Source organism: Strigops habroptila, chromosome 11 (genome assembly GCF_004027225.2).
Source record: "Strigops habroptila isolate Jane chromosome 11, bStrHab1.2.pri, whole genome shotgun sequence".
Lineage (NCBI taxonomy): Eukaryota > Metazoa > Chordata > Aves > Psittaciformes > Psittacidae > Strigops > Strigops habroptila.
This window is the reverse complement of record NC_046360.1, coordinates 10,262,022-10,287,965: the sequence shown is the minus strand read 5'-3', so window position 1 is coordinate 10,287,965 and position 25,944 is coordinate 10,262,022. Positions and strand designations below refer to the sequence as shown.

The window sequence follows — 25,944 nt, the reverse complement described above, 5'->3', positions numbered from 1 at the left end:
GAATAGCTGAGGGTTTAGAGTTTGATCTAGAAATACAGTTTCTTCTAAACCACCACCCAGGTAGCAACAGCAGGTAAAAAGCTGGAGGCATCTTGCTAGCAATATAATGCACCAATATTCTCAGCACTAGCCTGAGCTACATTTTAACAAACCTGATCTGCACACAAAATTCATATGCTTCAGCTATACTAGTTGGAAGCACAGGGAAAAGAGAAATGCAACATTCTTTGCATCCCACAGTTCTAGAGTAAGGGAGTCCCCTTCTACGTTACCACCTCCCAGGTCATGGGGGTTTTGGGGGGAATTGGAGGGTTTCTGGTTTTTTATTTGGTTGGTGTTTTTTTGTTACAAGCTCTGCTGTTAGCTACTATGAGAATCCAAAGTTCTGAAACATAAACTAAACAGTGCTGAGAATGTTGGGAGGTGGATTTAACTTTAGAGTGGAAGAAATATTTAGTGCTGTCCTTTAGAAGCAAGACTATACACTCTCTAGTAACTTCCATGACACTACTACATATAAGGTTAGCTCTTTTTTTTTTATTATTTTTTTTTTAATGAAGTAATGTGCATCTCCTTGTTTGCCTTTATGGTATATCCCTGGCTTGTCATCACAGTACTTACGCCCATGATGACACAGGAGTCAAACATCTGACTAAAGAGAGTTCCTCAGTAAAAGGTATGGCGGGTTTCTGGAGAGAACACATTCAGCAACTGCAAAATGTGTCCCTCAAAACATCTCTAATCAAGGGTAAGGATCTCAGTAGTGACTTACTAAAAAATGGCATGACCCAACAGTACTAAACAATAAAAATCATGTGTTTTCACAGTCTATTTTGTGATGTCAAAACATCCCTATTTCCCCAGGACTAAGGTGCTCCATTTCCCCACCCAGCCTGTTCCTGCCCTCAGAGTATGGCACACAGCAAGCACAGCTGCCTGTGTACTTCTGTCCCCGTGTTCCCTCTCACTCCCTCCTGCAATTTTCATTCTCTCTGAAATATTTTTATTAACACCAAATGTTCTTTGGGGCAATGCATCAAGAGACACTACAAAGAGAAATCCTGATGAGCTTTGAAAGGTAACTCAGTCAAAAAAACCTCAACCATTTTGTGCTCTCTAAAAACATGCCATGATGGTGCGTGTGGGAGAGATAACTAATCAAAGTGAAATGAGGTTCAGTAAGAAAACAGCTTTATAGCTTATGGCTAATCACCATCTTACATTCAGCTTATGCTGGATGTAAATCAACATCCAAAACTATGCTGTAGGAACAAAAGCATTCAGTAGTATGAAAGTAAGCCTACAATAACCATTTTTGCTAACAAACGAATCAATTTGCTTGAGCCTTAGAGCTGCACAAGGGCTGCATTTCACCATGCTCCACACCAACTGTAAGAAAAGTTACTTCCTACTTACAGTCATTGTCCTGGCTGTTGATACTATAAGATAACTGTCCTGGTGCAAATCTGATTTGAGCAATTTGGCTTCGCAAACTTGTTTGTTTAAACTGCAGCTCCCATAATCAGCTCTGCAGTCACAGGACTTGGGTCATCATTTCTCTCTCTTTTTTCTGCAAAGATTCCTACCTCATCTTCTGCAATGACCAGTTCACAGCTATTTGACGCACTGTGGGTACATGACCCACTTCCAGTTTTCATGATTTATCTCCCAACTGAGAAGCTGCTGTGTTGTCAGGATGCCTACCCCACCCTCAGTCTAACATCTCACTGCATCTTATTTGAGGGAAACTGAAAGGTACTGCAGCTACAGTGACAGGCCTGAAAACTGCACTAGCAAATTTATTGTAAATCTGAGGGATACACATTTTACATCTATTTCCAGATATGTTTTAACTTGTTAAGAAAAAAAATGCTGTAAGTGCCTTAGTGTTAGACCCTGGCAATATCTTTAACCGCATTCCTACCCTGATTTCTTGGATTATGACTTAATTATGTATTATAAACTATGTTGGTGCTGTCGATTCTTTTGCCCTAAGGAAACAGTCAGCCATGTAACAGAACTGGTTAAAAAAAATCTACATCTTTCAGTTGTAGATACCATCACTAATCTCTTGACCAGGTCTTACAATTCACTATGAGGACCATAAAGATCGTGTTTCATGGGATGAAGAGTCATGATTTCCTCCCCTAACCTTCAAAGCCTTTAAGTCTTCACTTACTTACCCTAGAACAATGTTGTGTCCATCATCAAATGGAAACAACAGAACTGGTATCTATGGATCAACATGGCAAGAGCAGTATAATGTTAGCATCCAACACAGGAATAATAATAAATTTATTACAATTGAAACAAACAGATAATGCATTAGTTCATGTACAAAATACTGATAGCATTCTGCTGCCTCAGTCAGTGCTTACTAAGTACCCACAGTTAAAAACATCCTAAAACTGATGACACCACACAGATTTACAAAGGTCATAGCAATTTCTTGACACTACTGGAAGAGAGCTCAGCTACTCTTTAAGGTTTGCTGCACAATACAGGGAGATGGAGCGGGATGTAATGGGAACATCTGAAATTTGATAATTGTTCTGCACCAGGAAATTAAGAGTGACCAACTTATAAGCACAGGGAAAATAAAACCAACACACTATGCATGAAATTAGTTACTCATGGCAAATGTTTTCATTAGCAGTGCCCAACGATAAGGCAGCTGATGACCAATTTGAGTGCCCATCATTGCTCAAGGCACAAAATCTTAGTTGTCAGTTCTACTCCTGGGATATGCTGGTTTTAACTTTTCTTTTTAAACAAACTGATGAAGCATAGAAGCATTTTCACTGAACTGCATCAACTCCCAAAGGAAGCCAAACACCTCAGAGAAACTCTTAGTAAAAGAAATGTAGCTACAAACCTGCTGGATTGATTTGTGTTAGTAGGGCATTATACTGTTGGGTTTGTCCTGCCCCACCTTTATGTACACATTTACTGAGTTTATAGAGGAACTCAGTGTGCACAGTAGTATCTCTTCTTTCTTACACCCGAAGCGAGGTGATGAGAAACATGGTCCATGCTAACAAAAAACCAACCATTTAAACAAAGTAGTGTTTAAATAAGCTATAAAATACTTCCCCCCCCTCTATTTTGTTCCCCACCTCCAAGTATAATTATCCAGATCTCTCTCGTGTACTTGAGGGATGCCTTAAGAAGCTGTAATTCATCCCATCTCTGGGCAAAACTAATAGGCAAAAAGATTCCTGCAACCACTGACAAGTTTGCCAGCACATTCTAGTTGCAGCTATTTTATTTCTGGGGCAGTATCAGGTCACAAAACATACAGTGTGAAACAAATACTGGCACTGAGCAAACTTTGAAGCAAATTAGGACGTTCTCTCCCTACTCCCTCTTATACCAGACTCCCTGATGGAAGTCCACAAATAATTTCTTCTCTAAGAAGACAATAAAAGCTCATCCTAATACAGTCTCAAGAACCATATATACACCTTTTGTATATTTGAAAATGCTGACAAAAGCCCACAGAGGCAGAAGATAAAAAGCATGAAAACTAAGTCTAACATCAGGTTCTCTACTGAACCTGACACCTAGAAATGAAACAACATAAGGCTTCTTTCTTCTGAAGTACCCTCCTCAAAATGCGATTTTCCAATGGCGTGTGCAAGAGACCAGCTGTTGAGACCTTCTTTCTTGCTTCACGGTTTAGGAAGTGAGATGTTACGCAGCAGAGAGGCAGGCCTGACGAATACTTTGTGCCCAGGTGTTTAAGAGTGCCGTGACCGAATGCTTGTCTGGAAGTTGCAATAGTTTGGAAGTCATATACCGATACACGGACTGCAAAAAGGGATTGGCTGCTGGAAAGAAAGAGATAACAGATAAACAGAGTTACAACAAAAACAATATTTAAAAGGAGACTAATATAAGATGTTCGCATTTCCCCACTATTACCACGTGCACATGCCCAACAAATGTCATGCTAGCATCCTCATACCATACTGTCTGGGGTTTTTTATCCACAGAGGGCTCTGATCTGGATAGTCCGCTGGAACGCTGAGCTGTAGTGGTGGGACATTTGGAAGATTCTTGTCATCTAGAATGCAAACACAATTCCCATCAGAACAAATCATTCCTTGCTGGTGAGAGGGTTTTTTGTGCATGATTCAGTTTGGATTCTAGACTCTGAACCTCAAGGAGGAACCAAGCTGTACATGTAAATTTTTACTGGAAGGCAATCTCATTGCTCGCTTTAGCAACACTCTTAAATTCTTGGAAGAAAAGCCTGGCAAATGTAGCTCCATCTCTTACACATTTCTGCCCCTTGCCACTCTCACCATTTCATCAGCTGAACTTCACTAAATTAGACACCTAATTTCTGAAAATTAAGTGCCTTATACTGATATTCAGGACAAAACCAGTTCCAATTTCTCAAACGAGGGGAGGAGGAAAGAATCTATTTTCACCATTGGAATGCAAGAACAAAACAAGATAATAGACTATAACACTTTATGATTATTCAGCTGAGACCAAAAAAAGATACCATATGAATTTCTTTCTTGAACATATACCACTGTCAGTGATCACTAGCACAAATTGAAATAGACCCTCCCAAAAATTAACTCAACATTTCTCTAGCTCTGTCCTAGTTGCTGGAGGCAGAACAATCTTCACATATCAGTACAGGTCAAATCAGGAATAAAGATTGTTACTAGCAACAAATTATTTTCTAGCCACTCAATGAGATTATCAACTGCAGCTTCAGCGCAAAGAAAGGATCAATCAGCATGAATGAAATCTCCAAGTGTAACCTGAAGCAGGCTGCACAGAATGTCATGATTAAGCAGTGTTCTGAATTGGGAAAGTACAGACTTCACGCAGAAGCCAAAGGTTAGCAAGATTCAAGGCTTTTAGCAAAAAACTCTTCAGCCAAGCTCCACACTTCTTTCTGAATTCAGCCCTTAATTTCTTCTTGCTTACCTAGCTTGCATATGAGATGAACTGTGCCATTATTACTGCAGTGGGAAGGGTCCAGGTTCACCAGGAATTTAGGATTTAATCTTGCAACTTCCCCTTGTAAGACATTTGGTATGGTTTGTCTTTCATCCTCTTCATATTTCCGTTTTCGAGGGGAAGCAACAGGGGCCCTGTGTAAAATACAGTCCACAAAAGGACTAGGTGAAAACGTTGTGCCAACACTGCATTTGTCAAATATTTTACAGCTGTAAAAAGGAAAGCTATAGCTCACACCCATCCACAAACCCATCCGTTCTTTTAAAAGCTTCTACAGATAACTGTCTTTTTTGTTAAATAATGACCATACGACAGACAGCAGGTCATGATACATACATGATCGGTGGCCCGTGAATTGCAGTCATAGCTGGCATAAATGTACGGTAAAGAGAATGGTTGAAGACTGGTGAACGGATGTTGGCCAAAACAGCATCCAGAAGTGGCTGACACAAATACTGCTGTTTGGTGGGGGGTACTGCAGGAGGTGGTGGAGTAGGCTGAAACAGAAGAGAAGCCCCTTTTCTTTTAATCATCACCAAAAAAGATATCTCTACTATTGATTCTGCAAAATTTTATAGCAGTAATCTTCCAATGCATGAAATGCAAAGGATTCTCAAAACTGCATACAGTAACATTAAGGGGGAAATAAATAATAACAAAAAAACATTCACAGCTCTCATTAGGAAGTCTGTCCTGAAATCCACTGCAAAAGTTTCTAGAAAGGACTCAAGTCTTTGCACAAAGTAAAAGAATTTGAAAGTTCAGCTAAAAGAAACATACAGGTGACTTACATAAAGTAAATGCTTGCCCATTTTTTTTTCTGTTTTCTTATTTTGTCCAATCTTACTTGAAGTCTTAACAGCATGAACAACAAGAAATGCAAAAAATTGTCTTGCCAAATCATATCAGCTTTTGGAATTAACTGTTTATCTCTTGACAGTTCACAGCATTACATACCACAGCCATATCATTTTTCAGCTTCTCCAGAGCAATTTCACATTTCTGCAGCGTCTTCAGAGGGCACCTGCAGAAGAGGAGAAATTTCATCACCACAAAACAGTCACCTTGGCTGAAGTATTTCTGGTATCTAAGCCTCACAGATAGCCTCAATGCCAACAGGGCTGGATGCTAAACACCACATTTCTGGAAGAGCTGGGGAATCTGATGTCCAGCCAAAAGGAAAAAGAGTTACCGTTTTGAAGGGTCAGTCAGGATATCCAGGAGACTCTTCATTTTACTCAGGTCTTTCTTCCTATCTGAAATAATATCAGACACAAACACTGACTACAAGAGTAGCTTCCATTTTTGCAGACAGGAATACAATATAATGTTAAAAGTGAAAGCACGCATATCCAAAACAAGTATATCCATTGTGTAAGCTCTATGTGTCTCAAAAACATAAATTGTAAAGGAAAACTGAAGAGAATTTAAGGATGAGGATTTTATCTGCTCTTCACAGTAAATCTTTATAGTCATAAGCAAGAAAAAGCATCTAACTTTCACTGTCAATTTTAATCCCTGGAATAGAAACCATCACAAAAGGCAAGTTACTGCTACTTTCATCAGAAGAGATAGCTGAAAGAGAGAAATGCACAACTAAACATAGGAAACCTCACCTTCATTTTTATCTATTTTATTGATCATCCTCCGGAGTGGCTCAATGTATTTTGACAGCTGTTTGAGTTTTTCCAGATACTGTTGCTCCTCTGACTGGCTAGAACTGGCTGGACTCATGACAGAATTTGGATTTCCTGGCAAGAAGTAAAGACTGCATGTCACAGGGATGATAAAAGATACTGCAGAACACCACTCTCGCATTTCAGAATCTGGGTCTGAGATGTGGCACTCCCAAATCATAGCGCACATCAAATATCCAAATTCACAACTGGATGCCCTACAGTTTAAGGGCTTGTCCAACCCTCTAGTCTTTGTGTAGAAATAACATGTTGTGTGGACAGAACAGCAATTCTCATTTAATAAATTTTTTTTTCTGAAACAGTCCAAAGTTTCATATACTCATTTTCTAGGTCCTCATTTTGCCTTCACTCTGGTGCATTGAACACTAAATCAACACATTGAATTTGCTGCAGTTTTCCTTAAGTCAGTGCTTTTCAACTGCACAGCACACAACACTGGTATGAGAAGGAGCTAGCATGTTACTTCCATTCACAGTATCAGAAACTGCTTATTACATCTGGGAGAGAGAAGAGCACACATGTCAGAGTACACCTAGGAAGGTGTTTTGGAGCAAAGCAGCCTGCCACCTGTGATTAAGTGGTTACATCCTTTACAATTGCATGCTGTTGCTACGGGTTCCTTCCTGCATGGAACTAAGGAATCATTATGCCTCTATAAACTCGCTCCATTAAATCAAGTATCATTCTTTTTTCTAAAGACTTGGGAAGTTAGAAAAACCCATTACATAGTCCAGTGATAAGAAAAGAAGTTTCGATTGATTTTGATGTGAGATATCCATGTTGTTGTGTTATGTGGTGCATGCGCCATGTTCATTACTTGCAATGCCGGCTGCTTTGTAGAGCTCCTTAAAGTTTACGTCATGCTAAACAATGCACGTTTGTTTGGGAACTATTAGTTACCAAAACATACCCCAATTCGTGGTCCGCAGTATAGTACTCAGATCATTTACCTGGAGTGTTTAACGGACCTGGGGATGGGACACTAAAGTTCTGAGGTGTTCGTGCAGCTGCTGGGCTCTGGGATGGCTGTGGAGATGGACTGGGGAGAAAGCTGCTGGGTGATGGAGCTGGGCCAGAGCTGAAAAATAAGCATAAAAATCAAACCTGCCAGAACATGACAAGGAAGCATGATCAGTGAGCAGATATACTTTTAGCAAGCTTTGTTACAGCACTGTGTAGCTCTGCCAGTAGTAGATTTGGTGAACATTTCTTACAGTTTCTTTATTTAAAATAGGGCTTTTCAGACTGTATTCAGCACAATCCTACCTATGCTCTCATTGAAGTTATTAAAATTCATTGACTTCAATGGAAACAGCATAAGGTACATTGAATGCTTCTGAAAATCTCACCCTTACAGCACTGACAAAGAGTCTAGCTCACCTGACATTTGAATTTGGCTGAGAAGTTGGCTGGCCTGGCTGAGGAGATGGCTGCGGCTGTGGTGGCGGAGGCATTGACTGGGGGGTTTGAGCTTGTTGGACAGGAGATGGGGATGACATCATGGTAATATTGTTCTGGCTGACCTGAAATGCGGAAAAAGACAAGATCAATAACAACAAAAGGGAGTAAAAGATGGGAACCTAACTAAAAGGCTTTACCTACGGAGAGAAGCGTATCCTCAGGACTACAAGAAATTAAAGTGTTAGTTTCCTGTTCTCTCCCGTAACAACAGTCCCACCTATATTACTCTTAAGGCTCTCAGGGCAGTACTTCACATCAACTTTACTAGAAATAACCATTAAAGCTGCACATAATTTGAATAACTGTATAATAATAGTTTTTTATTTCCCAAACCATCACATTGCAATTAAAATATCAGTAGCGCCACCTGAAAAACTTGTACTTTATTAGTACTAAAGAAGAGCAGGAAGTAAAGACAGTTCTAAATTGAGAATTAACAGCCATAAAAACTCCTCCTTATTTTGACATTTGAATTAGTCTTCGAAGTCTGTCAGACTTGACTGTAGCTTCCCAACTGGTTTTCTTTAGGAAGAAAGAAGGAAAAAAGCACACAGTAAGCCAAATCACCAACATCATGTTCAAACATTCAGCTTTGAAAATCTGGGTGGAGACAGAAACATGCCAAACTAAAAGCCTGGATGGGAAAATAAATGAAGTAGCTTTCTGACCTTAGGAGCATGATGAAGTGTGTCTAAAGGACAAAAAGATGAGTATTTCCAGAGCAGTACCAAAATCTGGGTAAAAATTAAGTGTATTCTTTACACAATAAAGTGCCAGACCCAGATGATGCTCAAGTTAGAGTAACTTCTCAATTTGTTCTAATGGACACTTTTTCCCTTGATCACTTAAAACTAAACAAAAAAAAAACCCTGTACCATGGCCAGGAGCACAGTATAGTAGTGCAGATATTAAGCGATCATGTTTGTTTAAGGGACATGCAGAGTTCTTGTGACCTGAGGTTATAAACACGTACATACAAAGACAAATCAAACTAGCCTGCAGAGGCTGCATATTCTGACTTAGTAATCCAAGTGTCCATTCTGCAAGTCACTGGTTAGCACCTTCATGAATTAACAACTCTTGTTTCCCTCGGTCTAAAGCATTTTTAACCAAAGGTCCCAGTAATCCACTAGTCCCAGACACTTCATGGGCACTGCAACTTGGTGTTGTCCTTCACTCACTCATTAAATATGAATCTAAATCAGCCAACTGTTTCCAGAGGACATGATATTTAGCACATGAAAAAGCAAGTATTGCATGATCTACTTCAGCATGTACACACTGAATATGACAAGAAATGCTTTGCCTGGAACATTCCATTACAGCATGCAAGAGGTCACACTTTGTTTAAAATTAAAAAAAAAAAAGAAACCAAAACCAAAAATGGGCCAAACAATCTCCAGCTAGGTGCAAATGTAAAACTGCTAAACCTGAAGATACTACTATATAATCCATTACAGCATAGTTTAAAAATCAGACACAGTCTGACATACTAAGATTTTCTTTTTTCCATTTTCAGTGACCCCATTATCTTCAACCTCTCTTGCAAAGATAATATCTAGAACAAGTGAGGCTGAAATGATGTTTTAAATCAGCTGTGATATCTTCATTTTCTCCATAATCACCAAATACTGAGGCTGTGCTTACTGTTTCTCCTAGGACATGTCTCCTCAACAATAAGGAAAGCATTTCTGAGATTGAAAAGCATAGACTTCCTCCCACAGAAACCAAACATCTCACCACTCTGGAAGGATGCTAGGATGAACACTGAAAAAAGCACTCCCTGATGGTTTTACAATTCTATTTAACGTTCTATCAAACATCACGAGATTTAGAACTTACCCGTATGGATGCTGGACCCATTTTTTCATCAAGTCAAACTAAGATCACTTTTAGTGGTTTATCATTTCCTGAAAATCAGGCCCCTTTTAAGTGTCTGAAGTTGGTTACATAAAATTACTTCTGAAAACTTAAATCTTTGTGTTTTGGGAAGGAAGGAGAAAGATTTCATTAGGGTTTTTGCCAGATTTAAGCTTCTGTATCTACTTCAACACCAAGATCCCTTCACATTCATTTACAAATATTGCAGAAAAGCAAAGAAAACAACATGCAGCATCTACTCTGCACATAAGCAGAGAATTAGATTTTTTTACATTACCCCTTCTGATTTAAGTACACGCATAGGCAAACGGCTTTCCTTCTTCCAACAGGTTTGCTCTGCCAGCTTAATTTCAGAATACCAAAGGCTAATGTCTAATATTAAACAAATTGTGATGGTGTCAAAAACATGTACTCAGAAGTGTGCAATTCTGAACTTACTGCCTTACTTTAATTTGAAAGCAGTTAATTTGCTACATAATAATTTCAATTGTCTTTCTATAGAACAGATTTAAAGATGCTTTTAGCTTCAGATTTCTACATTGTTTGCAGGATATGAATTAAGATTACAAAAATTTAATGAAGTTTTAACTTCTAGAGAATGCTCTTTCCAACTAACTTCCTTTAAAGAGAAGGCTTAAAGGCAAAAACAATCTAAAACCAAAATACAAAAAATACCAATAAACCCAAGAGACAAAAAAAACCAACAAAAAACCCAAACAAACCAACCTTCCTCCGGAGCTTTAACTCCATTAAACTCATTTAGCATCTCATTTAACTCCAGAGTGACTGACCTTCTTCCACATACATAAGGAAATGCAATTACGTATTTTTTCACTTATGGAAGAGAGTTTCTGTATCTACAAGCATATTAATGGACAGCAATTACAGCCCACTGAATGTGAATCTGCTCTGCAACTCTACAGTAACCTGATCATGATACCAAGCCCTACTTTTCAGAAGTCTTGCCCAAAGGCTATTTAGGCTTGCATGACAAAAGTTTGCACTTAGCAACCACTAAATCTAAGCTATTCTTAGTGTTTAGAGCACACCATGCTGGAAGATAAACTTAGCTATGAGGCCTACATCCCATCTGCTGAGCCTCAAGCAAGGAACAGCACACAGTAAATAAGGCTAGCGAGAGTTTTTCAGAAGCTCGTAGTAGAAAGAGTGTACAATATGCAGAAGCTATCAACAAGGAAAAGGAGACTGCAACAAGGAAGTGGTGGGTAATGAGGAACAGTAAAAACACTACGTCCAAAGGAAAACTCTAGAAACCATTACACTACTTACAGTGTACTTACAGTTTCAACATTAAGCCAGTAAGCACAGCCTTGCCTACATTATTGCAAACTGGGTTTAAAGTTCACCATTATGTTGCTTTACATGACAAAATGTCAATTCTGCAGAGCTTCAAGTAAGTTCAGATACAAGTTTCCATATTCCCAGTCAGGCCAGTATCCCTTGGTTCATTCTAATACTAACTCAGGTTTACTCAGTTTTCTCCCCCTATATTTTCAGTTTGCTGAATATTTCTGCGGCAATAATAAATTGGCAGTTCACACTATTGCAGACTGCAATAATTTTGTTATCTAATTGCTAAATCTAACTATTAATCTTTAAGTAAGTTTCAGTAAGAGCAGGTTTCTTGAGTGAATCCAAACATGGAGCATGAATCTTCTCTTAGCTGTTCAAAAAGTGCCACTAACGTTGACAGTAGTTCATCTTTGGTAACTATTCAGGCTCGAACTTTAGTTAAGTTTAAAAAAAAATTCAGTTCTAACACTCTGGCAATTCCAAAGACCAGGAGATTGTGGAATACAATGCCGTATCAGTAAATACATTCTTTTCATTGAAAAGACAGTAACAACAACAAACCCCCAACTAAACAAAAAAAAAAAGGCACTGCAGAATCAACTGAGCCTTGAGGTAAAAAACCCACAGATTGGCATTTTTGTCATATGGAGTAAAAATAGCCACTCAGTATTGATATCATATCCCCTTTTGTTGAAAGGGATTCTTCAGTGCAACACCAAGATATTTTTCTAAAGCGAAAAGACACTCTGAACTGCCTACCACCAAGTCTAAATGACTTTTGGTACTGTAATCAATGAGATGACAGAGTCTTCAATGAGTAATTAATAACCGGATATATACTATAGCCCTTTACTCCTGTTGTAACACCTGCAAGGGCTCTGATGACAAGCCAGTTATAACATATCCAGCAGACAATATTGTTTAAGCATTTTATGAAATTAAGAGGCATAAATGACAACACTTCTAAGTTCTAATCTACCTAGAACCTCATCAAAATGATCTGGAAACAGCACTAGAGATTCATCCTGATCCAGAGCTGTCAAGTATATGGCATGTCAGACTGGCTTTAAAAACATGCTTCCTGCCAGCATCAAACTGTGACTCATTCACTCACCCATTTTACTACCCCCTGCTTAGGAGCCATTTTCACTCCAATTATTGTTCATAAAGAAATTTCCTTTCCTCTTCTGCCTTCTCTAGTTGTTCAGTCTTCTACATCATTTTCACAATCCTTGAAATGATACTGAGAGTGCTCCTGGATGACCAATTCACTTGGTATCAGAAATCAATGCTCCTCAGTAATCACAGACATGACAGCACTGAAAGATCAGCCTATGGCACTGAATGCTTGAACGAGAGCTCTTTCATTATGACACACATTTAAGCCAATTTAATCCTTAAATATCTATCAGAAGGCCTCACCATCAAACCAAACACTGAATACTTCATATGCAGATAACTGTCTCAGTTACATATAACTGCTACAGTGAATAATGTTCAAAGTAAATTCTCCTTTGACTCAACAACTATGCCTGGGTTTTATTTCAGTTAATATAAGAACAATGACCATCCATCTTAAACTAGAAACAACAAAAGATGTGTTTGCCTAGGTCTGCAGAATCTTTCTGGTTACTGTATCTACCTTAGCAAATTCCTGCGAAAAGGCTGTGCCTACTAAACTTGATGCAGCAGCACTAGGAAGCAAAGTTTCAGACATTCCACAGCCCCACGAGAAGCTTGCAAAGGAAACAAAAATCAAAGAGTGAAGAAACTTTCATTAAACCTATGAAGAAAATGCAATGGTATTGAGAACTAAAATTGCATCTGGCATTAAATTTGAAAATTAGCATCTAGAAGAACAAGACATGAGGTTCAGGAATAACAGATAGAAAAATGCAGTTGAATGCTATTCCACCATCATGATGTGGATTTAAACTACCACTGATCACAGGGCTCAGCACTCTTTAGCAGATGAGAGCCTCATTTTGTGACCTCCTGATAAGAACTCAGTTCTATTTCTCCCCATTCTAGTTCTCCCCATTCCTGCTCCCTGAAAATGACATATTTTGCTTGCAAAACATGACCATGAAGTCTTTAGCAGATGTAGACCTGCACCAGGCAGATGCAGTAATTGTGCATCTTCCAGCAACAGCAGGATAGGTGCTGCCAGCCTTGTCTACACAAGTTCTTCTCTGGTGCAGGTACAAGTGGAATCCTTCTGGCAGTTCCGCCTACACAACCGTGAAACAAAGGAACAGCTCCATTTTTCTTGGTCCCTGATATCATGCCAAGAAGCTACTCAAATTGAAATCAGCCAAATTCTACCATTAATGAAAGAAGCAACTGTACAGAACATGAACATAAGTAAGGTCCCAGACACAACTCAGCTAGGACACTGCAGTACCGACTTGCAATACTCTCATGAATGCACAGTCGTGGAGTATGGACAAAAACAAAACAGAAACCACAAGCTCTCATTTAAGACTTGACTCAATTCTGAACATGGAGATGATGTACATACTAAAATAAAGATCTATATCGCTTTAAAAATGCTTTATTTGATATCCCAAACTCTCAGAAAACTTATTATTTAAAATGAAAAAGGATCCATAAGAAACCTTAACAACCCAATACCTTGAGTAACACCAGCAAGTTAGTTGTTTCATAAAAAAGTGAACTTCTTGCTTGAAAGCAAGTGCTATATAATCACATATTGAATGCTTTGCACCATTCCTGACACGACGTGCTTTGACTCAGTAAATACCTGTGGCATTTGCTGTCCGCCCAAAGGAATGGAGCTTGGCGGTGTAGCAGACACAGCGGTGGTAGGCGGGAACCGTGGTCTTATTTGCATCCCACCTCGGGCCATAGGTGCGGTGATCATCTTTGAGGACAGAGGGACAACAGACAAAAGTAATCGCAAAACAAGAAATGCAGTGCACTGGCAGGATGAGAAGCACATGCAACCTCCAGGAATTAGGGGGAGGGGGAGCATGAGGGGAAGGTTAGTGAGCTTTTCTCTAAAGGTTAATCTAACATGCTAGCTTATAAATCAAACTCATTTTCATCCTTCCTATCAATTTTCAGGAAGCATCTAATGAATTCTAGGTATCTTGAGAGAACTGATACACAGATTCAGATTCTTGGGTTGAGGGTTGACTATGCTGTCATTTATATGAAGAGCTTTTCCTAAATTTTGCCTGACATCTTAAATTTCTAGAACTCTTGGAAATAAGTACTCTAAAATTGTTGTCAAGAATGCTCCATGTAAGAAGCTATATAATGCCATAGGTTTCTGATGTGCTTTCCCCACTGAGGGCTCAAAGGATTTAGCAGTATGTGCATGTGCCATCCTTCATTATAGAAGTATTTGGCTGACAGTTCAACAGCAGCTATGAGTACGAATGCTCCAGTAAGCAAGATTTCAGACCAACCTATGACACTGTAACAATGCCAAAGACAACAAAAAGGACTTCTGTGTTTCAAAAAGCTATTTCCTTCCTTTTATTACCCAGAAAATAAGTCAAATATATCCTTGTAATCTCCATCATTCTGAAAAATATCCATTCCTCTATTACTAAGCTACTCTAAAATATTCTGTTACGAGTCTTAGAATCTGCCTTGAGCTTATTCATGCACTAGTTGATTCTCCAGATGTATAGACTGAGCACACCCTGAAGTGTCATCACTTAGGACAAGTGATAAGGTTAGCACTGGAATGGATTTGTATTTTAAAACAGTATTAGGACTATGCTACTCTGCAGTGTCTAGAAGTATCTTTCAGAACCATTAACCTGAGTAAGCCACACAGATTTAATAATATATATCTGTATAACCCTCTGTTACTTAAAATTTTGATATTACACCACATATGCTGAGAATTTACAGCAAATACAGCATATTTTTGAGGTAGTATTCAAGTAACTTTGGCAGATTCACTTAACAGTAAAAGAGCTTCTGTTTGGTTCTTCAAAGATCTACAGTAAAGTAGTCCTCTGGGCTACTTTTTTTTTCCAGCATACATATTACCAAGGAACCTACACAGGCCCTAACTAACCTACTTGTTAATGAAGTCTCCTTTCAGTAAATGGTTTGGGGCACTCTTGCTTAGTGTTCCATGTAAATGGACTGAAGCAGCCAGCAACATGTCTCTAGAGAATGTCAGAGAATGCATGTGCTTACAATTGTTAAATAAAATTAAATACAACATAGCAAGACTGAAAAAGGAAGCAATAACTGATAAAGAAAACAGCGTCAAATTCAGCACAGCTGTTAGTTCACAACATCAGAGCAATGCAGTCCCTTTCCATCCAAGGCAAAGAGGGATGGTCAGAGACAGGATTTCAAAAGAGAAACAAATGAGAGCACTTCAGACATCACACACACATGCACATGTACACACACAGCATGCAACAGCCACCACAAGCAAACACAACAACCCAGCCCTGGCACAAAGCACACGTGGATGCTACAAAGTGCAGTGAGGAGCTACAGTATCAACATGAGAGCTGGTGAATAAACAAAACCATAACAAAAAAAAAAAAATCAAAACCAAACCACAAACAAAAAAACAAACAAAAATTTAAACAAAACAAAAAAAAAAACAACAAAAAAAAAATCCAAAAAAAACAAAAACAAAAACCAAAAAAACCACTGGGAAATTGCTGGGAGGGGGAGGGGAGGGAAGGGGAATATATCCTTCCAGGCACAATCACCCCATTTTAGACCCTCGTGAATGCACATGGATCTCTGGATGTGTGAAATCCCAGGGATGCTATGGTGACCCGCATGTCCCACCTTGGTCCTGTTTCTCATGCCACACCACCAAAGCGTGAAGATTAGATTGCTTCCTCCAAGGGCAAGGAAATTAGAAGCATATTCACAGTTTAAGTGCCTGGCAAACCACTGAACACCAGTACAACAAACTGCGATTCAAAGGCTGATTGTTGTATTGTGGTTGGTCAAATGTGCACGTACATGCACACAGTTTTGGGTTTGATTCTCTTTTTTTTTTTTTTTTAAACGTGTGCTTCAGAGAGCAAGCGTGTATATAAAATGATACCAATTCCACCACTCACTTAACAGAAGTGATCTATTTTTTCCCCATTCTCCAGCTGATTTACATGTATGAAACCTGTGATCCTTCGACAAAGGAGTTGGGAAAGAGGGTTCCAAAGATTGCATCTGGTTTAGGAAAAGCAATATATCCATGAAGGAGTTGTTCTTGTCAGTCTAAAAACAGAAGACAACTAGAAGTGCTCAAGTACCTTTGAAAAGATTTAAACTGAAGGCAAAGCTGATTTATCTCAATTCACAGAATTGAGAATTTTACCCCATAACAGAGGGCAAGCAGAGGAAGAGAGTTTCCCTCCACTGAGAGATACAAAACCCATTATCTGATAAAAATAAAGTGGAATATAGCAAGTAGAATCCTGTGTCTCTATTTTTCTTTCATCTAAAATCCAAAAATTCAGAATTCCATAAATACGCAGTTTCTGGTGAGCACATGTAAGTACAGCGCCACTGTCACTCCACTAAAGGCAGCTCTGCTTTTCAAAGAGCAAGAGCCAATCTGCATTCTGAGCACCTGAAGGAGTGGCACCAGAACAGTGATTTCAACTTTATTAATAATTAACTCCAGTTGATTACAGCTTTTCTCTTGGTGCTGCAAGCACTCACGTAGCACGCTGCAGTCACTAGGACACTGCTGTGTTTATTTCTCAGCTTCACCTGAGAGTTACATGCTCTCAAGGACTGGATACCCAAGCAGGGTAACACTGACCTGTGTCGTGTCTTTACAACTTCAGAGAAGAACTTCAAAATTCAGGTGTATCCATGTTAAACCTGGAAGTGCTTCTACTTTTATGTAGGAAGGATGCACAGAAACTTAACAGAAAAGGAAAAATGCAGCCATATCAACCAAAATCCCCAGTTTGAAAGCATCCAGAGATTAAGTTTAAAATGTAACAAGCAAAGATTAGGATAGGGTTTGTTCATAACAAAAGCTTCCCTGACCCAAATGAAGAAACCCAGGCAGATTTATTAAAAATGCTGGTGCTAGTGAAGAAGGTACTAAATACAAAGCAAAATTTACTCTCGGAAGAAACTTCTTACAAATTAAAGAAAATCCAAATACACTCTTAACACCAAAGCTGCATTGTAATATTCTACACAGCCACGATCTTAAAATAGGATACACAGAAAATATTTACACAAGAAACCCATTTAATTATTGGACTCCACAGCATTATGTGAATTTTAGTAGACTCATTAAAATAAATTGAGTAAAGCCTGTATGTGGAATTTTCTAAACTCCATCTGTGATAGATAAGGAGCAATCCCTGAGTTTACTACACGTCTGAACAAAGCTGCAATACAAAACCTGCTGTCAACCCTCTTATCACCTGAAACTTTTCAAATGCGCCATGCTGTTGTTAAGCCACTGGCATATGAATTCACTAAACAGGGGAAGAATTAAGTTGACTCTACATAAGCACAGTCCATCTGCTTAGGAGTTGAAAAGAGCACCATTAAGTTAGTAAAAAGAAAAAAAGTCAGCCTCCTTCTAGTCAGCCTAAGTCCCTGCAGCTCCCACCTGGAAATTATTTCAGAAATAAACCAGTTTTAATTCACATTTCAACTGTAGAAAGAGAATTCTACATTGCTGCCAGTACTGTACCAACTGTACTTACCACTGCTCAGCTTTTACATCCTGTGTTACACTGACATAAGCAAAAGGACCAATACAGAAACAGAACTTAGCCACCAACAAGCACGTGGGCCACATGAGGGTTACGATAGTACAAGACACTACTCCTGTTACATGTTTGGGAGATGTATGTTAAAGAACCAATTGTTATCACAGTCAATGTAAAAAGCTTCCAAAGGTCTTATTGAATCTATATTATTAGTTGCGTGCTGAAGGGAAAATGGTGCATGCAGACATGGAATGTCTGGGTATTCAAAAAGACCTCTACCATTAATCCTAGTCAAACCTCATTTCATCCATCTGCCTCAGTCTCTTCATCTACAAAGCGGTGACAATGGTACTTACCCACGTCTATAAAATGCCTCAGCACTACAGAGGTAAGCCACAAAAGACTATTTCATATTCTTGTGGAAAATGGGATGAGAGGTTCAGCTCAAGCCATTCCTAATTCTTTTCCCCCCATGTATCCTTCATATCAGACACATACCAAGGAACAACCACTGGGGCTGCAAGTGTATTGCAGGGTAAGAAAACTGTGTTAGACAATCAGCTTTCACCCAGCACTTTTTAAAAATGTAACTCTGCACTTATGACACACGCCATTTGTTCTTCACAATTCACATCCAGAACAAGAGCAATCTACATCTACTGCCCATTTCACTCAGAAAAAGAATGAAAGAGGAAAGGAATGAAAGGGGAGTGCAGAGAGATTTCATTGTCTATACTTTTTTTGTAGTCAATACATAGAGATGGAAGGTAAATCACGTGAGTAAAGAGAGCAGGCAAAGATTCACAGTACAGAAATCAGTTTATGCAACAAGGTGGTCACCTAAGAAAGTTTAACAAAAGAAGAGGTGAACGCTCCAGGTACCAACAGTAAGACTTGTAGTGTGACCACAGAAGGATGTCTTATTGATGTGCATTCCTGTGTCAGTACAGGCAACAATCTTACCTACTTGGGACAGAGAGCATGAACAGAGAGGTTGTCAATGAAATCCTGCCTCTGACTCCTGGCAAAGGAGAAGCAGCATAAAAGTCCATATCCCCCTTACAAAGGGTATGACCAATGTCAGACCCCTCATCAGAAAGCCAACAGAAACCCATCTCTATACTTCTATCATGCACTTGCTACAGGCCTATAGCTCGTGGTACTGGCTTCTGGTCCCTTACCTGCCCTGAGGCTCCCATCTGAGCAGCTTGGGCCTGAGCTGCTTGCACTGCTGCTGCTGCCTGCTGCTGCTGGACCAGCTGAGCTCTTACCTAGAGTGCAAAAAGAAAGAGTAAACATACATATCCGATTACGGTATGATACTTCTGTTTCAACTATATTGACTATGCTCAAAAAAGGCTGTGAAGACAACATCAGCCTCATATACATTATTCCTAGAGTTCCTGAGCTTTCCTTATGAAAAGAAGTTCCCATGGTTTTAACATTTAAAACAGTCTTCCATAGACTGCATGCCCAAGGTTCAATTTCTTCTTGCAACTTCTTATCTGTACTATCAGGTCTTCCTATGACAATAGTAGGTACTGTAGCTTTCTGGCAAACACAGTTAACTGCATACATGTTGATTTCCCTCAAGCACACTGTATTAAGCACCTACCAATAACCAACATTTCCAATGTTTATACATGCATTATGACTGTCAAGTGTGATGTATGTGACCTCTAACTACTCCTAGCATAGCTGTTAGGAGCACAACGTAGATATATGGACTTGCCCATTTGAGTCAGTAATTACTCAACTGCGGCTGACACTCCACTGCTTCCCAGCAAGGCCCAAAAGAGAAGCAACAGTTCAAAAAGCTGCACCATTAAGAGGATAACCCAGCAAGAAGTTCAACAGAGACAAAACTATTGTCTTGTTCCCATTCTCTTCAGGGCAGGAACTACCAGTATCTTAAACTTTGACCAGAACTTCTAAGCACAGCAACAGAAGCAAAGCCAGCACACTAGAGAGCCAGCACTGGCTCCAGTCACATGCACTGGGCATTTCAAAGTACTTGCTCATGTTCTACAGCAGGAAACATCACAGAGATAATTTTTCTTTAACCAGAGTTGTTTGTTTCTTTTCTTTTCTTTCCTTTTTTTATTTTTTACTTGCCTATTTAAGAGTAAGAGAAGAAATTATTTCTAAATATTAGCTGTATAAATGGTTTTCAGAGTTCCAGAAGTCCTACTGTTGGACACAAAACTGTTCTCTACTGGCAAGCCCAGACATAAACCTTTAAACTCATAACATTCAAACTACAGATCTCAACCTGTGTTTTCTCCTACTTCATTATTAGCAAAAGTCAAAGACTTTATATTTCTCTAGAGGATCATAATGAACCAACAATCAGCTGGTGACCAGCCCTTACCTGCATTGCTTTTAATTGCTGTGGCGTTAGAGTAACAGGCATAACCTGACCAGGAATTTGTCCTGAGATTGCCTGTGGCTGAGACACCATGGGCTGGGGTTGAGGCTGGGACTGTGGTGGAAGCTGAGACTGTTGTGCCTGAGCAACCTGTTGTTGTTGCTGCTGCTGTTGCTGTTGTTGCTGCTGCATCTGTTGTATCTGCTGTTGCATTACTTGCTGAGGTGGCTGCTGCTGTATCTGCTGTTGTGGTATTTGTTGCTGCTGTTGCTGCTGCTGCTGTTGCTGCTGCTGCTGTGCCTGCATAGCCTGTGCTGCCTGCAGCTGCTGCATTTGGGCAATTCGCTGTAGTTGCTGTTGTTGCTGTTGCTGCTGTATCTGAAAAGCGGAAAAAGCCAGGATGCTAAAGTTTCCGGCAATGCAATAGGAGCTTTATTTTTATAGCATAAACCAAGAGCAAACAGAATCCTAGTAGGGCAGTCTGACATTTTAAGTCCAAAGGGAAAGCCCAACCTTTTTATCCACTCAAGCTTCATCTATCTCAACTCTACATAGTGCACATCCCATGGTTTCAATATTACAAGCTTGTCTTGCTACTAAAACTGTTTTGAAAAGAAAAGATGAAGTCCATCAGCTTCTCCTGTACAAATGGGCTCAGAATCACTTCCTTCAAATGTAACCAGCCTGCATCAGCACCACAGTTTACCAGAAGCTGCATGAGAGCATGACAGCTGACGTTTCCTCTTCTCCTTTTGTGCCGAAGGATGATACATGTGTATTGGCACATATGTTTTAAAGCAGCAATGTATAATTGACACAATGACAAAACAACCATTTCTAGAGTAATATCAGTGCTTTTAGTTCTTTCCCACATCCCTGTTCTTGTCAGAATGAAAGACTATCCTGATGTTTACAAAGAGAAAGACACAAGGGCTTTAATTCTCTATTGCTATGACAGAAGAAAGCAACCAAACAATGTTAAACCCTTCCTCTGGGATGTAACATTGTCGGCAATTAACTTGTCAGTCTAAACTGAAGTCCTGCACTGAAGTGGAAATGCATTAACAACAGGCAGAGCTGAGATTCAGTCCTTCCGTGCAAGCCAAGCCTCACTTGTCAAGTAACTGATCACAGATCACCTCAATTGCCACTGTAGTTGTTTGCCATCACCTGCTGTTGGTTTTGCTGCTGCTGCATCTGCAGTTTCAGCATGTGCTGTTGCTGCTGCTGGACAGCTTGCAACTGCTGCTGTTGCTGCTGCTGCTGGACGGCTTGCAACTGCTGCTGTTGCTGCTGCTGGACCTGAAACTGTTGTTGCATGGCTGACTGCTGGGCCTGGAATTGCTGCTGCTGCAAAGCCACCTGCTGCTGCTGGAATTGTTGCTGCTGCTGCTGCTGCTGCTGAGCTATCTGCTGAAGCTGAAGTTGGGCTAAAAAGAAGGTAGACTGGACTTAAAACATGAGACCCAAACAGTGCCAGAGACAGTTACCCAGTATAACTCATAATTGAAAATAATCCCTAAAGTACATTAATGTTCTTCGTTAGCAGCATATACTTTTGCCTCCTCAAATGGATGAGGCACATTAAAAGGAGAATTAATGAAACTTCTTACTACCAACCTCTACTTCTCACTGCCTATATTGAGTCAGTAACATAGGTAAAGAATGTAGAAATATGCAGGAGGAAACATGGAAGCAGGAAGCACCATACCCGTAGCAAAAATAGGTGCGCTCTACAAAAATAAAGGTCTGAAGTAGGATGAAAGAAGCATTTTCTCATATAAACAGCTAAACTGTTCCTCACTATACTAAGGAAGACATTTATCCCACTAGTTAGCAGTATTTGAAACCAATTCTTCCTGCAGTTCATTTAGTTAATTTAGCCAGAAGTATGAAATTGCTTCAGCACCCTTTCCTTGTGAAAAAGAGGTATGTACTGAAAAGCTGATCTAACAATTTCAGTGGTTGAGGCAAACTGAATACTTACTCTGCTGAGTAGCTGTAGAGACACCAGGCATACCATGAGGGGCCATTCCTGAGGTTCCAGGAGGCTGCTGCTGCCCTGGGAGACTCATCTGCTGCCCCATGGGACCAAGGCCACTCATCCCACTCATCGGTGCTCCTTGGGCTCGGGAAGCCATGCCCATTCCAGGTGCTCCTGCTGGGGGACCCCCAGTTAGGTTCTGCAGTGCATTCATCGGATCTACAAAGAAAATAGTTACCAATAGGCAGCCAGCCATGCAACTGCCACCCCAAAATCCTCTGTTCACCATCATCCACTCTCTGATCTGTTGGCTTCAGACCATGTTTAGATCCAAAACTGTGAGAACCTAACATTCAGTGCTCTGCTGTGAGACAAAAGGCTTCTGGCACATTTTTGTCTCTCTGCAAATAGGGTGGAGATTATTTAAAATGCTTCAAATCTGCAAAGTTCCAAAAATATTCTAAATACATTAGAGAAAAGGAACTCATCAGTCACCTCTGAACTTATATGCAAGTCAAAACCCCATATATCCATGAGGATATATACAGCTCATAAGTTCAAAACGCAAGGAACAAGTCCCACTGTGGATCCAATTAGCCTCTTCCTCCTGAGGTCAACACAGAGAAGCAGGGCTCAGACCAGAGGATGTACTTTGCTATACTGTTCCCTCCATAACATCACGTTTATTATGCAGTGGATAAATTCAGTGCCTTTCAAGACAACTGTCATAGCCTGAACCCTGGGCACACAGAAAAGTAAAGTCAAAGGAATTGCCATTCAAGAGGGCAAAACACAACATGGGGTGCAGAAGCAGAATTAGTCAGGTACAGAATGTAACACCCCCTCTTATTTAAGAATACTTACAATTTCCAACTGTCTAGACTAGATATTACTCAGTCACAGACACTGCATATTTAGCCTACAAGAGGATAAAAATAGAGGATCCTACTATGCTCCTAACATAAATTGCTGTAAAACTAGCATGGAGGCAGAAGGCGGGATCAGATCTAACCTCAGTAAGTGGCAGAGTGCGTATGCCACACAAACACAGTGTTTCTCTCTCACGCAACACACTGAGGAACCCAAAGCTGCCAACAGGGAGAAACCTGGACTGCTCTGCAGGAGATTAGTTTCAATCACTCTTGTTCCTTCAAGAATCTTATCGTAGTGAGCTAACAAAAGTACAAACAGGGATACAAACAAGTCTATGTTACATCCAAAACACTGTCCAAGCCTTTCAACCCCACCATGGATCAACTCCAAAGCTATCATGCTACCTTTCCTTTCCTCCAGCAGCATTTAATATTCTAGCTACAAAGTATACCTTCTTAGTACACCACAGCCCTGATTTCTAAGCTGTTCTGTTCAGAAACAGGGGGCAGGAGGAGAAGAAAAAGAAAGAGAAGGAAAAAGAAGCTCTTACCACTGACTGAGGCTTGAGATTTCTTATTGTCTGCAAAGGAAGAACAGTTAATTGTCTTTGTTAATATCATCACACAAATTTGGCCCCAAAATACATTAACCAAAGCCAATTTGGTAACCAGGATGCTATATAAACAATGGAAAGCAAGTAAAAATACAGGAAAAAACTAGGAAGGTGGAAGAAGCAGTAAGTTTCAATAATTTCTCAAAGACTCTTCAATTATAGATGGACATGTAAAAGAAATAATATTTAGAAATTAAGCATGTATATTACATGAAAATTTTTAAAGCAACTTGAAGAGTCACATGCAGAACCACACATACAAACCCTAAAATTTACTTTTTTTGGGAGGATGGGATAAACAATCCCATTACTGAGGAGAAATGAAAAACCCACAACTCCCAAACCAATTACTTACGAATATCTCGAAAATGGATAATAAGTCTGGCCACAAGAGAAAGATATTCCTCCTAAAGGTGAAAAATTAGTATTTTAGAACAGAAAATAAAAACAGAGCAACCATGACTTCCTGGCTTTCCGGTATTCTTCCTCAACATAACAGTTTTTATCTTGCAATGTCTGTGGGCTTCTCAGAGCACTTCACTTGTGAGGAAGTGTCTGTTAATTAACTAAGTGAAAATATTTTTACTAATATGTCATTGTGGTTCTTGGTACAAGAAAGCCAAGGAACCACAAAATTCACTGGAAAGAACCTCCATGACAGTCACACTTACAGGATCACAATGTGTGAACATAATTATAAACCAATAAATCCATTTTCCACCTCTTATCCACTCTAATTCCTTTTTCTTAAGGATTGAACCTGCTTATTTGGTAGACAAGCTTACTTTAGTCCTTGAACTATGTCACATTCATACTACAAGAGCGTTTTTTAAGCCAAGTTAGTATTACAAATACAAGTTAACAACTTTAAAGACTAACATATGACAAGCGTCAGAAGTGAAAAGACAAATATTCTTTGCAGAATTTTATTAGTGTGCTTAATAAAGTGTAAGAGAAACTGCACAGGGCTGAGATAGCCTTCCTGCCCATGAAACTACTGCCTCACCAGTGAGGATGCCATCAGCAAGCATAAATTTGTGACATTAACATCATAAAATATTCACCAAGACAAGTTCTACCTTAAATGTGGCTTGTCTGGAGACAGCAACAGTATGCAATTTCGTACAACACAGCTCCAGGAAAGATGTCTGAATTTTGGTAGAGTCTAGAAATGTACCTGATAACCAGACCTTCACAGAGACCACATTTCCCTTGGTCTTACTCTTGACACAGACTTTTCATTGATATTCTAGTTTCTCCTCACCACCAAACTGGTCACATGGGGTGGTGCTACACAGTAGATGAAGGAAATTCTATGCAACTCACTATATACAAGTCTTTGGATAAGAATTAAGTGCAGTCCCACACATGCGTTAAACACTGCAGCATCAGCAAACCTGTCTTGGACTGAAGTCCAGCTGGATGCAAAACACCTCACTTCCCCTCAGGATAAAAGAAGCACATATAAATAAAAAATCCTGCATAACTATGTACTCCAAGCAGAGACAGTTAACTAAGTGCACTGGGTTTGCTATTTCTGCAGTTGTTCCGAACTGGTTTTGACCCCCCTGTAACTTCTGGAAACAAATAGAGATGTTTTACCCTTGTTTTGGCCTTCATAAACACATGACTCTCCATGTCTTTGCTGGATTTATTATGGGCAACACCAGCTTTCCTCATAGCATCATCACTGAAAAAAAAAGAGGAAAAACCAAGACCAAGTATTAATTGAGGATATCAGAAAATACTTTCTGTAGGCAGAAAGATCTATAGACAGGGCAGGGAGGGGACAATCGACATGAAAGCAACAGGTGAAACGGGAAGATGAAAAGAAGGCCCTGGTGATGGAAAGTTGAGGGGAAGAAAAACAGCAGGTTTGGCAATAAAAAGCTTTCAATTCCTTTACTGTTCTTTCCCATTTACCAGCCAGAATCATGGGGACTTACTGTCCTTTCTCCATCACACCTCTAGTAAATTGGATCCAGATCTGCCCTCTGGATGGGACATTGAATACGCACAATGAAAAGGAAAAAAAGCCCCAACCAACCCACAACCAAACCACACAAACACAA

The 25,944-nt window shown here is 39.7% G+C and overlaps 1 protein-coding gene across 6 annotated transcripts in view; it reads right to left on the bottom strand.

Moving 5' to 3' along the window:
• Nucleotides 1-527: 527 nt before the first annotated feature.
• The window catches only part of MED15 (mediator complex subunit 15), a 31,993-nt gene continuing 6,576 nt past the window's right edge, over nucleotides 528-25,944 (bottom strand). The window contains exons 2-18 of one of the 6 annotated variants that reach the window (XM_030501430.1): nucleotides 25,475-25,562; nucleotides 24,228-24,279; nucleotides 23,810-23,839; nucleotides 22,390-22,605; nucleotides 21,573-21,832; nucleotides 20,406-20,774; nucleotides 19,216-19,305; nucleotides 14,101-14,220; nucleotides 8,061-8,203; nucleotides 7,631-7,758; nucleotides 6,600-6,734; nucleotides 6,176-6,239; nucleotides 5,941-6,007; nucleotides 5,320-5,480; nucleotides 4,951-5,117; nucleotides 3,968-4,066; nucleotides 528-3,830 (exon numbers count right to left, since the gene is read on the bottom strand). In XM_030501430.1, the coding sequence (XP_030357290.1) occupies nucleotides 3,694-3,830; nucleotides 3,968-4,066; nucleotides 4,951-5,117; nucleotides 5,320-5,480; nucleotides 5,941-6,007; nucleotides 6,176-6,239; nucleotides 6,600-6,734; nucleotides 7,631-7,758; nucleotides 8,061-8,203; nucleotides 14,101-14,220; nucleotides 19,216-19,305; nucleotides 20,406-20,774; nucleotides 21,573-21,832; nucleotides 22,390-22,605; nucleotides 23,810-23,839; nucleotides 24,228-24,279; nucleotides 25,475-25,562 (2,326 nt within the window). In that variant the 3' untranslated portion in view covers nucleotides 528-3,693. Of the gene's footprint in view, nucleotides 3,831-3,967; nucleotides 4,067-4,950; nucleotides 5,118-5,319; nucleotides 5,481-5,940; nucleotides 6,008-6,175; nucleotides 6,240-6,599; nucleotides 6,735-7,630; nucleotides 7,759-8,060; nucleotides 8,204-14,100; nucleotides 14,221-19,215; nucleotides 19,306-20,405; nucleotides 21,536-21,572; nucleotides 21,833-22,389; nucleotides 22,606-23,809; nucleotides 23,840-24,227; nucleotides 24,280-25,474; nucleotides 25,563-25,944 lie in introns of those variants that run through there. The other 5 variants (XM_030501425.1, XM_030501426.1, XM_030501427.1 and 2 more) reach the window with 5 other exon arrangements.